At 38.6% G+C, this 15,815-nt stretch overlaps 2 protein-coding genes across 2 annotated transcripts in view; one reads left to right on the top strand and one right to left on the bottom strand.

Annotated features, from left to right (window-relative positions):
* Slco1b3 (solute carrier organic anion transporter family member 1B3) overlaps positions 1-15,815 on the top strand; it is a 1,042,880-nt gene that overhangs the window by 509,367 nt on the left and 517,698 nt on the right. The window lies entirely within an intron of this gene.
* Positions 1-15,815, bottom strand: part of LOC142855684 (solute carrier organic anion transporter family member 1A5-like) — a 55,313-nt gene that overhangs the window by 26,413 nt on the left and 13,085 nt on the right. The window contains exons 5-6 of the mRNA XM_075982132.1: positions 11,410-11,556; positions 599-697 (exon numbers count right to left, since the gene is read on the bottom strand). Of these exons, the coding sequence (XP_075838247.1) occupies positions 599-697; positions 11,410-11,556 (246 nt within the window). The remainder of the gene's footprint in view (positions 1-598; positions 698-11,409; positions 11,557-15,815) is intronic.

Raw genomic sequence — 15,815 nt, 5'->3', positions numbered from 1 at the left:
TAAGAGTTATTGTTGCTCTTGCAGAGATCCTGAGCTCTATTCCAAGTACCCTCATGGAAACTCTCTACTACATGTAATTCTAATTTAAAGCGATCTGAAACTATCTTCTGATCTCAGCAGGCACACACACACACACACACACACACACACACACATATACACACACACATATAAAGATAATAAAAGTATCACATGGTATCTAATAATTTTTTGTTTTGTGTATTCATTAAGAAAAGTAATTTTACCTAGCAGTATAGATAGTGTATTTTTCAAAAGCAATTGAGTATTTCTGTACATCTTGTGAAAATTTTACAAATTGGTGCTTATCACATAACAGAGATCTGTTTTGTTATCCATAGTGACTGCCTCATTATGTGAGTAAATCCTTTGAGATGAAAGGTGTGACTGCAATGTGGTGGAAGAATGGTGGATTTTTTAATCAGAAGGTGACATTTTATCCTTACCTTTGTTTCTCTTAGGTCTGAAGTCTGTAGGTGGTGATAATTGCCTAACTAAAGACCAAAGAAGCAGGGTATAGCTATCTGGAACATTCTTTTACACTATAGAGACTAGATTGTATAAATAAAATTTATTTTACCTGTATTCACAGACCCAATGTCTACATAAATTTTTGCACAAAAGGTTGACAAGAATAATCCAATCAAAGGACCAATGGTCATTCCTATTTTTAGAATACCTGGAAGCAAACAAATACAAGAAGGTACATAAACACAAAGAATTTGCTTTCACCGAAAAAAAAAAGCCTTGAGATTAAATCATTTTAAATATTAGATGTTTGTCCTTCCTTTGTCAAGCTGGGTATCAAATCCAATAGTCTAGACAAATGCTCAAGAAATGAGCTACACTCTCCCTTAACTCACATATTTTTATATTCAATGTATAAAGAAATTGAGCTTGGTATGTATATTACATATGCGCACATGTATTTCTTTAAATATTGAGAAATCACCATTGTTTCAATATGGATCCCTAGGGATCAGCACTGGAATCTGAAGGGACTGTTCCAACGGAGGGAATGGTGGTGAGATTTCAGGTTATCTGGTGTAGAACCACAGCCCATTACTCACTCTGTTTTGTTTCCAGTCTCAAGTTAATAGTTTCACTCTACCCTTCCTTCCACCATAACGAACTGCCTCATGACAGGCCACCAAACTACACATTCTAGGGACAAATACCAAAACTTCCAAAACTGTGAGCCAATGAATCCTTTCATTTATACATGATCATAGCAGGGATTTATTGAAGTGATTGAAATCTTAAAGTCACGTTCCAAATTCTCTTTTCTGCTGCATTAAGGGAGAAGGCTATACTATCACAGGCAGTCCTGTCCAAGCCAAGGTGTGTGTCCTTTTGATGCTTCCAACACCATCATTTCCAAAGGCTTCTGTGATGGTTAGCTTTAATTTCCAGCTGTCCAGCCAGAAGCTCCCTGGCAGGAGAGTCTCAATGAAGCATTGTCTACACTGGGTTTATCTGTGGCATGTCCATAGAAGACTGTCTTAATTAAGTTAATTGATGTGAGAAGACCAAGCCCATTGCAAGCAACACTGTTCACTAGATAGGGAGTCATCAGCTGTGTAAGACTGGAAAAAGAACTGAGCACTACCAGGCAAAAAAAAAGACATAAGCATGAATAGATTTACTATCTAATCTCTTGTTGGTGTGACAGCTGCTTCAAGCACCAGCTACTGTGACTTCTCTGGAATTTTAAGTCAAATAAACCTCTTTCTAAAGTTTTATTTTCTCACAGAAACACAAATGAAAATAGCACATTTTTAAAAGCAGTGTGTGCTAAGAAGAATTTCTTGTAATGTGTCTTTATGAAAACTTCCTTTTCTTCCAAAGAAAGAATGTGTCCTTATAACAGCAGATCTCTTGGATGTTATTCTGGTCTTCTTTATTATCTTATTATTATTTTCATTTCCTTTGTCCCTTTCAACCCCACCTGGCTTCTTTGAAACCACCACAAGCATCTCCCAACTTATCTGAGTTCAGAGAGCCATCCCTACTCACAGAAAAAACAGATATGCATAATCTCAACTCTCTAACTTCTGTTCACTTTACATTTTGTCTTTTCTCATTCTCCAAGGTTCTATGTGTTAGTCTCCTCTGACTTCTCAGTACCAAAGTCCTCTGTCTTCCTTCTTCTATCATACATTCCCCCACTGTTCATTTCTCTCTAACAAATGATTCCTGAAAGATCTCCAACCTCCACTGTCCATTCCTGCCCTCCACTGTCTCCATGACTACTCACATCTCACTCTGCTCAGATGCTTCCTGGTTCTAAGATATGCTCTTGGCACCTCCATCATGGATAACTTTTTCCAGTTGATCTTTATTCTCTTAACTTACTTGACATTGTTGGCTAACTCCTCACCTGTCTGTTTCCCTTAACTCTTTCTCCATACTATACTTTTATTGTTTGCTTATACTTTCTCCCCATGGATACTGATCTTTTTACTTTTCTTTCTCTAGTTCTACCCACTAGGGAGATGAATCCCCAGTGTTCTGATCTAGGAATTCTTAGTACATAAATGTCTTTGCAAGGCAACCTTGTTTCTTCTTAATTTAACTTAATGTCTAACATAGATAACTCTTTTTTTAAATGTTTATTTATTTATTATGTATACAGTATTCTGCATATACTGTATTCTGGTGCCCAGAAGAGGGCACCAGACCTCATTACAGATGGTTGTGAGCCACCAAGTGGTTGCTGGGAATTGAACTCAGGACCTTTGGAAGAGCAGACAATGCTCTTAACCGCTGAGCCATCTCTCCAGCCCCCATAGATAACTATTTTTTACATTTGGCTTCTCTGTCTCTTGAGCTACAGAGACATACCTGAAAATGCATTCTTAATTTCTTGTTTATTTTAGTTATTTGATTATTTATACACATACATATATTTGTATAATTATATAGCAACTTGACATATACTGCCCATATACTGCCTGCACCAACTATATGAAGAGGTGAGTGACTGGTCTTCCAGCTGGACAACCCCATCTCTAGGCCCTAGGCCCTGGTGCACATCCCAAGTACCTCCCACACCCATTACAGCCCCAATAGCCTGTCAGCAGGTAAGAGTCCTGATGACAGGCCACTCCACCATGATCCCTGCCACTGAACTCTATATTCTACAAGTCCTACTCCACCCAATAAACCCAACCCTAGCCCATGACATCAGCAGCCCCCAAAAGCAAAGACATCAACTGCACTGATTGGATAAAGAGATGGGTAGATGGCAGTGTAAAAATACATTCAACAACATAAAGAACAATATGACACCTCCAGAGCCTAGTAATTCTACAACAGCAAGACCTGAACATCCCAATGCAGAAGAAACAGAAGAAAATGATCTTGAAAATAACTTTATGAAGATTATAGACTACCTTAAAGAGGAAAGGAAAAATTCCTTTAAAGAAATAGAGAAAAAGACAAACAAAAAACTGGAAGAAATCAGTAAATCCTTAAAGATAGCCAACAAAAAGAATCAAACATGTGAAGAAAATAGTTCAAGAGTTGAAAATTGAAATATAGGCAACAAAGAAAACACAAACTAAGGGGATTCTGGGTATGGAAAATCTAGGTAAATGGACAGGAAATACAGATGCAAGCAAAGCCAATAGAATAAAGAAATGGAAGAGAGAATCTCTGGTGTTGAACATATGATAGAGTAAATGGATTCATTAATCAAAGAAAATGGTAAAGCCAACAAAATACAAAAAAAAAAGCATCCAGCAAATCTGGAACACCATGAAAAGACTAAACCTAAAACTAATAGGGATAGAAGAAGGAAAAGAATACCGGCTCAAAGGCACAGAAAATATATTCAAAAAATCATGGAAGAAAACTTTCCCAACCTAAAGAAGGAAATTGTTATGAAGATACAAGAAGCTTACAAAACACCAAATAATATGGACCATAAAAAAGGCCCTCACCATAAAATAAAACAAAAAACAGAAGTCAACAGAAGGGGGAAAGATCACCACAAACACCATATCTGACAGAAAGCTGATCTCCAAATATAAAGAACTCAAGAAACTAGATATCAGAATATCAAATAATCCAATTTTTAAATGGGGTACAGATCTAAACAGAGAATTCTAAGCAGAAGAATATCAAAGGACTGAAAGACATAGAAGGAATTGCTTAACATCCTTAGTCATCACAGAAATGCAAATCAAAATGACTCTGAGATTCTATCTCAAACCTGTCAGAATGGCTAAGATCAGAAACCCTTATGACAGCATATGTTGGAGAGGCTGTGGAGTAAATGGAACACTCCTCCACTACTAGTGAGAGTGCAAACTTGTACAGTCACTCTAGAAATCATTATGATATTTTTTCAAAAAATTGAAAGACCCAGAATTACCACTCTTGGACATACACCTAAAGGATGTTCAATCATACCACAAGGATACTTGCTCAACTGATGTGGACAGTCCTTCTGTCTATGTGTTGCTTTTATTGGTTGATGTATAAAGCTGTTTTTAGCCAATGGCTTAACAGAATTTAGCCAGGCTGGAAAAGATATATATAGAGAGAGTAGGTGGAGTCAGGAGAAACCATGGAACAGCTGCAGAAGACAGACACCGATGCCAGACAGAACCTTACTGGTAGACCACAACCACATGGTGAAGACAGATTAATAAAAATGGGTTAATTTAAGATATAAGAGCTAGCTAGCAATACACTTAAGCTATTGTCCAAACAATATTGCAAATAATATAGGTTCTCTGTGATTATTTAGGATCTGGGCAACCAGGAATGAATGAGTAGTCTCTGACTACAGATTGGTGTGCCAATATGGGGCTGACTAAATCCATGTAAAATTTGAGAAATCTTAGAAAGGAATTCTAAACAACAAAGAACAGAGTTAGCACAGCTTCTTGGTAGCCAGCAGGAGCACAACAGCTCCTTTAAGATAAGTACAGTAAAAACTGGATAGCTGCTTTTAAAAAAATGGTGCATTCTTGGTTCACAAGCACAAATAGTCTGACTCTTTGGGGAGGTCCTGCCACAGAGCAGTTTGTGAGCAGAGTCAGAGAGCTTGATTAATGGCAACATAGACCTGCTGTGTGTCTGAAAGTGGGGCAGGGTAGATAGCTCACAGAGGTGGCGAACATGCCTCTGCCCTGTTAGACTTGGCGGAGCCAACAGGCAGAGCCATAGAGTTGATCTTAGCCATATGCACTTAGCATTATGGGGAAAAAAGCACTCCTGGTGGAAAATAATTACAGAAATACAATAAAGACAGAGTCAAATAAAAAGGACCTCTGAATGGGTCACAGTGTTGGATAAATGTACACAGGCTTGAGAGAGAGGAGAAAAAGAATAAAGAAACAGTAAAAGTACAGACAGTCATAGGTTAAAGGAGTAAAAATAATAAAATAAATATTAAAGTTTAAAATTAAACTTGTCGAAAAAGTAATAGATTAGGAAAAATAATCCATGTAAAGATGGAATATACACAAAGAGTCCAAATTATGTATATTATTGTGTTTTCTTTAAATATTTTTTATTGTGGATGAGCTAATACAGAGAGACATTTCATTGTATGGGCTGCTAAGCTAAACAAATAGATATATTTTAAAGGTATCTTGACTTCAAAATTTGGGTCTAATGCTATGTTGCTTTGAAAAAGAGGTTCTTCTTTTGTTTCCACAGAGGATGAGAACCTGTGGATTCCTTCCAGACTAATGGGGTTTGATCAAACAAGATTCCCTGAAGCAATGGCTCAGATGGTTTAATGTCCATGATGGCTTCAGAACTCCTTCAAGAGATCGACCTATCCCACAGAATACCCCATGACAGACCTGATTAACAGTGCCCCCAATCAGCAGGAAGTTGTCAATAAAACAATACCCAAATTCCTTTAAAGAATTATTTGTAATTATTTGTTTGCTTTTAAAGGGGGATATATTATAAATATGAATACTTTGCATTGGTATGGATCTTGGTCTATTGTTACAAATTTAATATCAATTTTGTTATATGTATTTCTGCTATGGCTTAAAGTATTGTGTTTGTGCAGCTCATTTTAAAATGTAATGTATAATTAAGAAATATACTTGAATACATAGTCATCTATAATAGTCAAGCTTGCAGTTATATTAGTCAGATTTTTTAGATGTACAATAATATATTTCAAAGGGATAGGTATTCTTCAAACCTTTCAAAGATTAACAGAATATGGCATTTAAAATGTTTTATGAACTTGGGACTTTTTGATATCCATCATCCTCTTGAAGTGCATTGTAAGCAACTTCCAAAACTCTGTAATTGACAGAGACATCTTTTCCATCTTCAGCCTACAGGCCCGTAGTATCCAGAAGACTTTTCCATGAAGCATGAAATTTGAAAAACTGTTTTGTTTCTATTCTTAGATTTTCTGTCACATTTTTCTGTATCCTATAAAATGTCTGGCAGACTCTTTTATGAAAGCTCCTTATGGAGTTTGTTAGTCATTTGGGCAAGAAACTGCTCTTCCCTGGACTGCTTGATGTTGTGCTGTATGAACTGAAAATGCAGGACCCACAGAAAAATGACTGCTGAAGTTGCCTAAAGAAGGTGAGACAATTCTTTAGGGTTCCATTTCATGAAAGAGTCTTCCAGACATTCTGCTGTATACAGAAGAAAGTGACTGACAAACTGAAAATACAGATAAAACTGTCTTTGAAATTTCCTCCCTCGTGAAAAAGTCGGCTGGATACTATGGACGTGTAGGATGATGACAAATGCCCCAATGTTACAGAAGAACTTTTGGGTGACTGTTCAGGCATCAAGATGTCCCTGTCATTTCTAGAGTTTTGGAAGTTGCTTACAATGTACTTCCTGTTTAATATTGTTTCGGGGTCTTTGATGGAGTTGAAGAATAGAGAGTTATAATTTTTCTTAGTTATGATAAGAGATAAAGCAGATATAAATATTGTAACTGTAATTCTTGCTTGATGACTGTTTTGTTGTATGTAATTTTACTATGTTAAAGTTAAAACCTTCCTTTTTATTTAGAAAGAAAAGGGGAGATGTTGTGGGAAGTCCTTTTGTCTGTGTTGCTTTTATTGGTTGATGAATAAACATGCTTTTGGCCAATTGCTTAACAGAATATAATTAGGCTGGAAAAGATATAGAGAGAGAGTAGGCAGAGTCAGGTGAAGCCATGTAGCCACTGCAGGAGACAGAAATCAGACACCAGACAGAACCTTACCAGTAGGCCATTACCATGTGGTAATACACAGATTAATAAAAATTGGCTAAGATATAAGAGCTAGCTAGGAATATGCTTAGGCTATTGGCCAAACAATATTGCAAATAATATAGTTTATGTGTGAGCAACTGGGAACAAACAAGCAATCTCTGACTACACTCAACTATGTTTATAGCAGCATTATTCGTAACATTCAGAACCTGAAAACAACCTATATGCCCCTAAACTGAAGAATCAATAAAGAAAATGTGATACATTTACACAATGGAGTACTAGTCAGATGTTAAAAACAATTATATTATGAAATTTGATGGTAAATGGATGGAACTATAAAAAAATCATCCTGAATGATGTAACATGGTATGTACTCACTCATATGTGAATACTAGATATAATCAAAGGATAACCATGCTGTACTTCACAGCCCCAGAGAAACTAGCTAATGTGGAGGACTCTAGATGGACTTATGGGTTGCCCTAGCAAGAGGAAATAGATGAGATATCCTGGGTAAACTGGGGGTAGGTAGCAATAGAAGAGAGGGTGTGGAGGATGCAATCATACAGGAAGGGAATAATAGATTTTGAGGAGGGATGGAATGGGAGAGCAAGGAAAGAGATATCTTGATAGAGGGAGCCATTATGTGGCTAGCAAGAAACCTGGTGCTAGGGAAATTCCCAGGAATCAACAAGGATGAAACCAGCTAAGACTCCCAGCAACAGTGGAGAGAGTGCCTGAACTGGCCTTCCCCTGTAGTCAGATTAGTAATTACATTTAGTACCTGATGGAAGCAGATGCAAAGATTCACAGCCAAGCACCAGGACAGACTCCAGGAGTTCAGTCAAAGAGAGCAAGGAGTGATTATATGAGCAAGGAGGTCAAGATCATAAAAGAGAAAGCCACAAAGACAGCTGACTGGAACTTGTGGAAGCTCATGAATTCTAGACCAATAGCTGGGGAACCTGCATAAGCCTGAACTAGGCCTTCTGCTTATGGAAGACAGTTCTATGGCGTGATCTGTTTGTGGGGTTTCTAGTAGTGGGGCCTGTATCTATCCCTGGTGCATGAGCTGGCTTTTTGAAGTATATTCTGCGTGGTAGGATGCCTTTCTCAGCCTTGAGTGAATGGGGCTTGGGGTGTTGGGACGTGAGGGGAGCAGGAAGAGGGGAGGGAGGTGGAACTATTGTTGGTATGCAAAATGAATAAAAAATTTAATATAAAAATAATAATAACACAGCTTCTCATTTATGAAACTAAGCTATTTACATACTAAACAGAAGATACAATAATTTTGTATCCTATTCATTTTACTATAATTATTATATTTTAACTTTTTATTGATTCTTTGTAGATTTCATATTATGTATTCCTAACCTGCTCATCTTCTCATCCCTTTTGTATCTACCCTCTGCCTTTGCAATCTCCCTACAAAATAAAGCAAAATGAAAAAAAAAATCTTATTGGGCAAGCCATAGTGTGATACAATGAGTAACATGGGATATCCGTTAGTCCATACATCTTCACTTACAAGTGTTCATTATAGTGAATCATTTGTCTGGTTTGAGGTCTCTGACTTCTGCTACACTATGGATACTGGGCCCTCACTGGGACTCCTCTTGTATATCCTGTTGTTGCTCTATGTTGTGGAGATCCTGAAGCTTTGGATCTATAGGACTGGCCACTTGGCATGATCTATCAGTTCATAGATGGGATAGATGTTGGGGTAGGCCAACTCACAGCCCTTTTTTCTGGGCCTGGAGTCGTAGTTGGATTGGTCAGCACACCAACTCTTCCCCATCTTTTACCACCAGGATGAGCTCTCCAGCACTGCCTTAGCTAAACTCATCTAATGCAGCAGGCCACAGGGGGCAGGGCTAGTTCTCCTGCTCTCGCTCCCCCACTCTTAGAGCCAGATCACTCATGTCCATACCACCAGGACCAGCTCTACTGTGCTATCCTGGAGAGGAGCAGAGCCTACTCTCCAGAGTACTGCAGCCAGTGAGGGGTTAAGCCGAATCTGTGCAGCTCTATCCTCACAGCCTTCATGGTAAGAGGAACCCTGTACATCAACACAAACTGTGACTACAGCAAGGCTATGGACCCAAACATGGCACCTGGCAGCAGCCCAGACCCACACATGACCATGGCCCTAGGTGGCAAGCAGGCCACCCACCTCAGCTCCTCACCGTCTTCACCTCTTCAGATCTGCCTCTCTCTCTCTCTCTCTCTCTCTCTCTCTCTCTCTCTCTCTCTCTCTCTCTCTCTCTCTCTCTCTCTCTCCCATACCACATTACATATTTGCTCACCATAATGACATGCCACTGGATAGGCCTATGGTTTCTTCTACCTGCCCAGGGCAGGAGGGCATGTATGTTTCTTTGACCTGCCCCATCCTATTGGTCCCAGGCAGGCATATGGTTTCTTCTCATTTATTATATTTTATATAAATTTTCTCTACAGTTTTGATAAAGAAATTCATATGCTAATAAGTTATTGTTGGGGAGCGCTCATATATTTTTTCTTAGTTATTTGCAAAGGGATGTAAAGAGAAAGATGATATACACACTAGAAAAGATTATTGCCAAACTAAAAAGTTTCCAGAAAGTGAAAGGCTATTTTTTAAATTTAATTCTCCTTGATTAATCTTAGGCTTACTCTTGTCTTCTCTTGTCCTGTGGTTCTTTGCTTGTTTGTTTTTAAGTAATATGTATATAATAAATAAAATATCCATATATAAAAGTTTATGAATGATTTATAACCAATTACAGATGGATTTTCTCAAGAACATGAACAAATTATTCATAAAAATTAAGATCATTTATCATTTAGGAGAAAACATTAAAAGGTGAACACTAACTTGGCTCTTACCTGCAAATTGCATAGACTTTTTATGAAAATTTCAAGGAATAAAACCAAAATAATGAACTTGGATATTTGGTAAAACTATGACAAACCCTGTCTAGACTGAGGGGTTATAAGGAAGGAAACTGTATTATTAAATTCACAGAAAAGCAGAACGCCGAGCCCCAAGTTGTAAATGAGAGCAGATGGAAAATAAGAAATCACTTGGTAAACATGGTTGAGAAGACATGATTATTCAAACAGTATTTTTAATCTGGTTTAAACTGCAAGCACATTTACTAAAATGCAAAAAGAACCCCACAGGGTGACCTCAGCAGGTCACTTATCCACCAAACCTGGCCCGAGATGCCAGTTCAATACCAGGCCAACACCCAAAAGCTGTCTTCTGATCACACACACACACACACACACACACACACACACTTATGCACACACATATACAAACAGCACTCACATACACACACATACACACATGCATACACTCACACACAGATAGTATGGGAGGTCCTTCTATATATGTGTTGCATTTATTGGTTAATAAAGAAGCTACTTTTGGTCAATGGCTTAACAGAATACAGCCAAGCTAGAAGAAATATATATAAGGAGAGTAGGCAGAGTCAGGGAGAAGCCATGTAGTTGCCTGCAAGAGACAGACGCCTCCACAGCAGCCCACTGGAACTTTACCCGGTAAACCACAGCCATGGTTTAATAGATTAATAGAAATGGGTTATTTTAAGATATAAGAGTTATCTAGAAATACGCTTAAGCTATTGGCCAAAAAGTATTTTAATTAATACAGCTTTCTGTGTGCCTACTTTAGGTCAGGGTAGAGGGAAATAAACTAGCGACCTCCCCCAACACATGGGGGTGGGAGAAACAGAGGTAGAGACAGAGAGGGAACAAAATGTATAAATACTTTTTAAAATACTACAAACACAAAATGAACAAAATGAAGTTGTAATGACTTACAGATGAACAAATGAGAAGCTAAAATAAGATAAATAGAAATAACCATTGAATCTAAGGAATGTTTTCCAGGAACTAAAGATGGATTTCTAATGGTTTAGGGATAGTGTGGCAGCATCAGAGAACTGTAGAGTCAGCAGATCAGAGGGATCTCCGGAGTGAGAAGCTGCTTGATGAAGCCACTTGTATGGAGCTGCCATTTAATTCCCACATTGACCAATCTGATGAACAATAGTGGCATGGCACTCTGCTCACCGCTCTGGGAATCACAATCATCCAAATCAATAATTAATTTCTACCCTCCCAGAACTCTGCTATCCTAAAATGAAGACAAGGCTTAATTTCCAACTTACCAATGTATAAAGGGGAGTTTTCAGATTTGGCAAAATCTTCTATGTAGGAAATACCCAAGGGCATGATAGGAGTTTCACCAATTCCACGAATAAGATTTCCTACCATTACATATATCCACATTGAGGATTTAATTTCTTTCATGCACTCTGCATTAAAACAAGAGAAAACTGCATGAGCATTGTTACAGTTAAGTGTTACTAAGAGTAAATTCAAAATTTTATAGAAGCCTTTCTCAGGTCACAAGCCCATGATAGCCATCCAGGGGCTTCTGTTACTGTGTTGCATAGCAGGCTTGCTTTTGGATCACCAACCAGCTCCCAAATCATCACATAAAGGCTTATTATTAGTTATGAATGTGTGGTCTAGCTTAGGATCATTTCTGGTTAGTTCTCTTCAACTTATATTAACCTGTTTCTTTCTATCTACCTTTTGCCTTGGGGCTTCTTACCTTTCTTTCTGTATACTTTACTTTCCTGCTTCCTCCAGGATCTGGTTGGCTGGCAGCTTCCTGGCTTCTGGCCCCAGGCATGTCCCTCTTTATCTCTCTTGTTCAAGTCTAGATTTTCCTCCTACTTATTCTCTCTGCCCATCAACCACTCCTATCCATCTCCTGCCTAGCTATTGGCATTCCAGCTTTTTATTAGACTAATCAGGTGCCTTATGCAGGCAAGGTGAAACAAATTCAACACATCTTTACATAATTAAACAAATACAGCACAGATAAATGTATAACTCTTTACATCATTAACAAAGGCAGCAGAAACAAATGTAGCACATCTTTTCCTAGTTAAAATAATGCTCTCTAGAAATCAATGAGTCACTTTTACTACTTATTTTGAAAGAATACATAGCAATGGAGTGTAAGTGCTTTTCTAGAGACAATTCTCACTTGGGTTGGAGAGATGACTCTACAGATAGATATCTCTACCCAATTCAGTGTTTAGTGATAACACGTTGCTTGTGAGAATTTACACCATAGAAACAGGCAAACTGTAAAACCTTGGACTTTTCCTCACCTCCAGGAGGCCAGTTTTCCATCAACCAGTGGACCTGGTTTGTTAATGTGTGCACTGTCTCATTTCTCCATAACTTTTAGGACGGAAAGCAAGCGCACACATGTGCATTCGTCTCTGACAACTCATTATGTCCTTACACAGCAAAGACAGAAGTTTGAATTCTCTACAGTTGCAATTATTCTCTAATAATTCAGGATTTTAACTGAATAGCAACTGTACTTCTCCTTAGATTTTATCATTTCCTTTCAATTAAATATTCTGGCAGTTGGAATAGCAACTGATCAATGAAATAACAAAAACAAGGCCAAAGCAAATGGAATGGCAAAAGCAGAAATCTTTGAACATTTCATGCACCTCCCAAGTTTGTTCTAAGCTAAATGAACTTGCACTCCGTAGGGAAGCTTGACTTTGTGTTTGCAGAGAAGTGAAGGACAATGTACCCTGAAGTATGGACTGGTCAGTGGCTGTTCATAAGTGTTCTAAGCACAACTGGGTCCTGAGGTCTAAATCTTACCTATTCCTGGTTAAAGCAAAATCAGTTTCCCTCTCTAGGAATTCAGATTCTTATCTTTGATAAACATGATAATTTCTGTCTACAGATCATAGGGAGACTTTCAACCCTCTTCTAAGGCTGAATGGAAAATTCAAGTTTTTTCTTCGGACTCTGTACATGGGAGGTTTTAACTTATCCACCAAAATACAAGGAGCACAAGGAATGGATTTCCAGGGTCAGTTCAAAAAGTGAGCGTGGGCTAGCATAGAGGTCACTGTTTCACATTGCTTTGCTTAGAGAGTTTCTGTGACTTGGAGCTTCACAGATGGCTGCTCTTTGTCTCTCAAGCTATTTTTGATCTCCACAGACTCCCTGTGGAGTGACAGTCCAAGTCTTTGAGACTGCTGCAGATTCTGTGGCATGGATTTACCATAAAATTGACATGTTCTGGCCTGAGGTGATTCTGCTGAGACAGCTCCAGAATAAATATCCAGGATATATATTGGGTCATTCAGAATATGTGACTTTTGTCAGAACACGGCCAAAAGAATGGTGTACTATAACTTGGGCAACTGTAAGAGAGGCTCCAGATAAAAAAGCAGAGATCCTTTTATCTCAAGTGCATTTCATTCCCTGGATTGTTCATAGACATTATTTCATGTCTCCTATGACAAACGATTACCTTCGGTTTATAAGGCATATTTATTCTTGTTGGATGTCAGAACATAGCTGTAGAATCCAATCTGGTCAGTGTATCTAGAATCTGCATGTTGCCTTCTGCCTTGTTTCATGCTTTCCCAGATATAATCTATAAAATGTAGCAGGCAACTGTGTTTAAATTGGTCTGTCCTGAGAAAATCTTTGGAAAGGGAGGATCTGTAAAGTGTATGCTTACTGATGTTTATTTACATTTTTCTGTCATATTTTTCTGATCCCAAACAACCATTTTAGATCATTACTTTCATTGTTTTATTCATGTATAAACGTACACTGTAACTGAAGTAAGGCCATCTCAGCATTAGACTGTAGTTCTTCCCATTCTTTCGGGTGCTCAGATACCAGACCCAGGTACAGCAGACAAAATCTGCACAGGTCCGCTGAAAAATCAACAACTTTAAAAATACTATTTAAGCCGGTCGGTGGTGGTGCATGCCTTTAATCCCAGCACTCGGGAGGCAGAGGCAGGTGGATCTCTGTGAGTTCGAGACCAGCCTGGTCTACAGAGCTAGTTCCAGGACAGGCTCCAAAACCACAGAGAAACCCTGTCTAGAAAAACCAAAAATAAATAAATAAATAAATAAATAAACTATTTAAAATGTGTATGTAAATATGTGCACCTTCATGAGCAGAGGTACACCCTGTGTGTGCAAGTGCCCAAGAGGGCCAGAAGAGGGCACTAAATTCCCCAGAACTAAAATGACAAGAGCTTGTGAACAACCTGATGTGAGTGCTGGGAACCAATCAGGCCCTCTGTGAGAATACTGTGGTGCTCTGAATATGCCCCACAGAGGCCCCAGTCTTTACTACTTAGTCTCCAGTTGGTGGTGCTATTTGGGGAGATGGAGGAAGACTGTCGCTGGAGAAGGCCTCAAGAGCTTAAGGCCTCATCCTACTTCCAATTCTCTGATTTATGCTTATAGTTGAGATGTGAGTACCGAGTTTCCTGCTCTTGCTTCCATTATCCCTACTGTGATTAATTACTTATCCCTCTGGAAGAGTGGGTCACCTGAAAGAATCACTGAAGTATCAGATATTTATATTACAATTCATACCAGAAGCAAAATTACAGTTATAAAGTGGGGATGAAGGTGATTTTATGGTTGGGGTCACAACAACATGAAGAACTGTATAAAGAGTCCCAATATTAGGAGTGAGAAGCATCTCTCTATAACCACAAGCATCAATAAATTCTTCCTTGTATAAGTTCCCTTGTTTATAGAGCTCCATCAAAGTCAAAGAATAGTAATTAAGACATACAGTCAGTACCTTGACACAACATCTGACTTTGTCTGTGAGTCATGTACAGACACAGGTCACCATGACTCTGATATAGTTAATTAATCTCTTGATCAAGTCATGGTACTAGCAGTATTGATAACTACTGAAAGTTAGGAGGTGTGTCTAATTGTAGGAGTTGAGCATGAAGTGGCATATTCACAGAGGCTATACCTAATGACTTCCTGTATCTCATTTTCCATTCTTCTTGCCCAAAAACAAGTGAAGAAGAGAATCACCCAACCCTCATCTCACCATGATACTCTGTCCATAAACATGGGGCAAAGTGACCATGAGCTGAACCCTCTACAACAGCAAGTGAAAACACCTGTCCTCCCTTGAGTTGTTTGGGATTTTGATGACAGTGATAGAAAAGTTACTAATTATAGCCTATGAAGGGCAGGAGCCAGAACCACAGTGCATGAGCCCATAGGAAGTAAGGGAGGGAACCACTGTCTGGTTGAAATGTAAAGTAATTTTTGTGTTAAAGAGGGAAAAGGAAACTGAAAAACAAACTCCCAGGTAACCAAGAAATTCTGAGCTGTGACATAGGCACCTGCTTTCCCATGGTGCATTGGGTGCACAGTACAAGATGTGGGAAAGCTTCTTTCTGGCTACATTTCCTATTTGCATAATCACTGTGATGGATAGTTTTTGTCAACTTGACACAAATCTAGATATACCTGAGAAGAAGGAATTTCAACTGAGGAACTGCCATCCTCAGATTAACCTGTAGGAATGAATTTTATGAGGCATTTTCCTCTTGGTTAACTGATGAAAGATGGCATAGACCACTGTGGACAGTGCTAGTCCTGGGCAGGTTGGCCTATGTTGTATAAAAGATGTAGCCGAGCAAGCCACAATGAAAGATTGATGGTCCTCTCTGCTTTGTTCTCTCCCT

The sequence above is a fragment of the Microtus pennsylvanicus genome, chromosome 8 (assembly GCF_037038515.1).
Source record: "Microtus pennsylvanicus isolate mMicPen1 chromosome 8, mMicPen1.hap1, whole genome shotgun sequence".
Lineage (NCBI taxonomy): Eukaryota > Metazoa > Chordata > Mammalia > Rodentia > Cricetidae > Microtus > Microtus pennsylvanicus.
The sequence above is the reverse complement of the archived record's forward strand: the minus strand, read 5'-3'. Positions and strand labels throughout refer to the sequence as shown.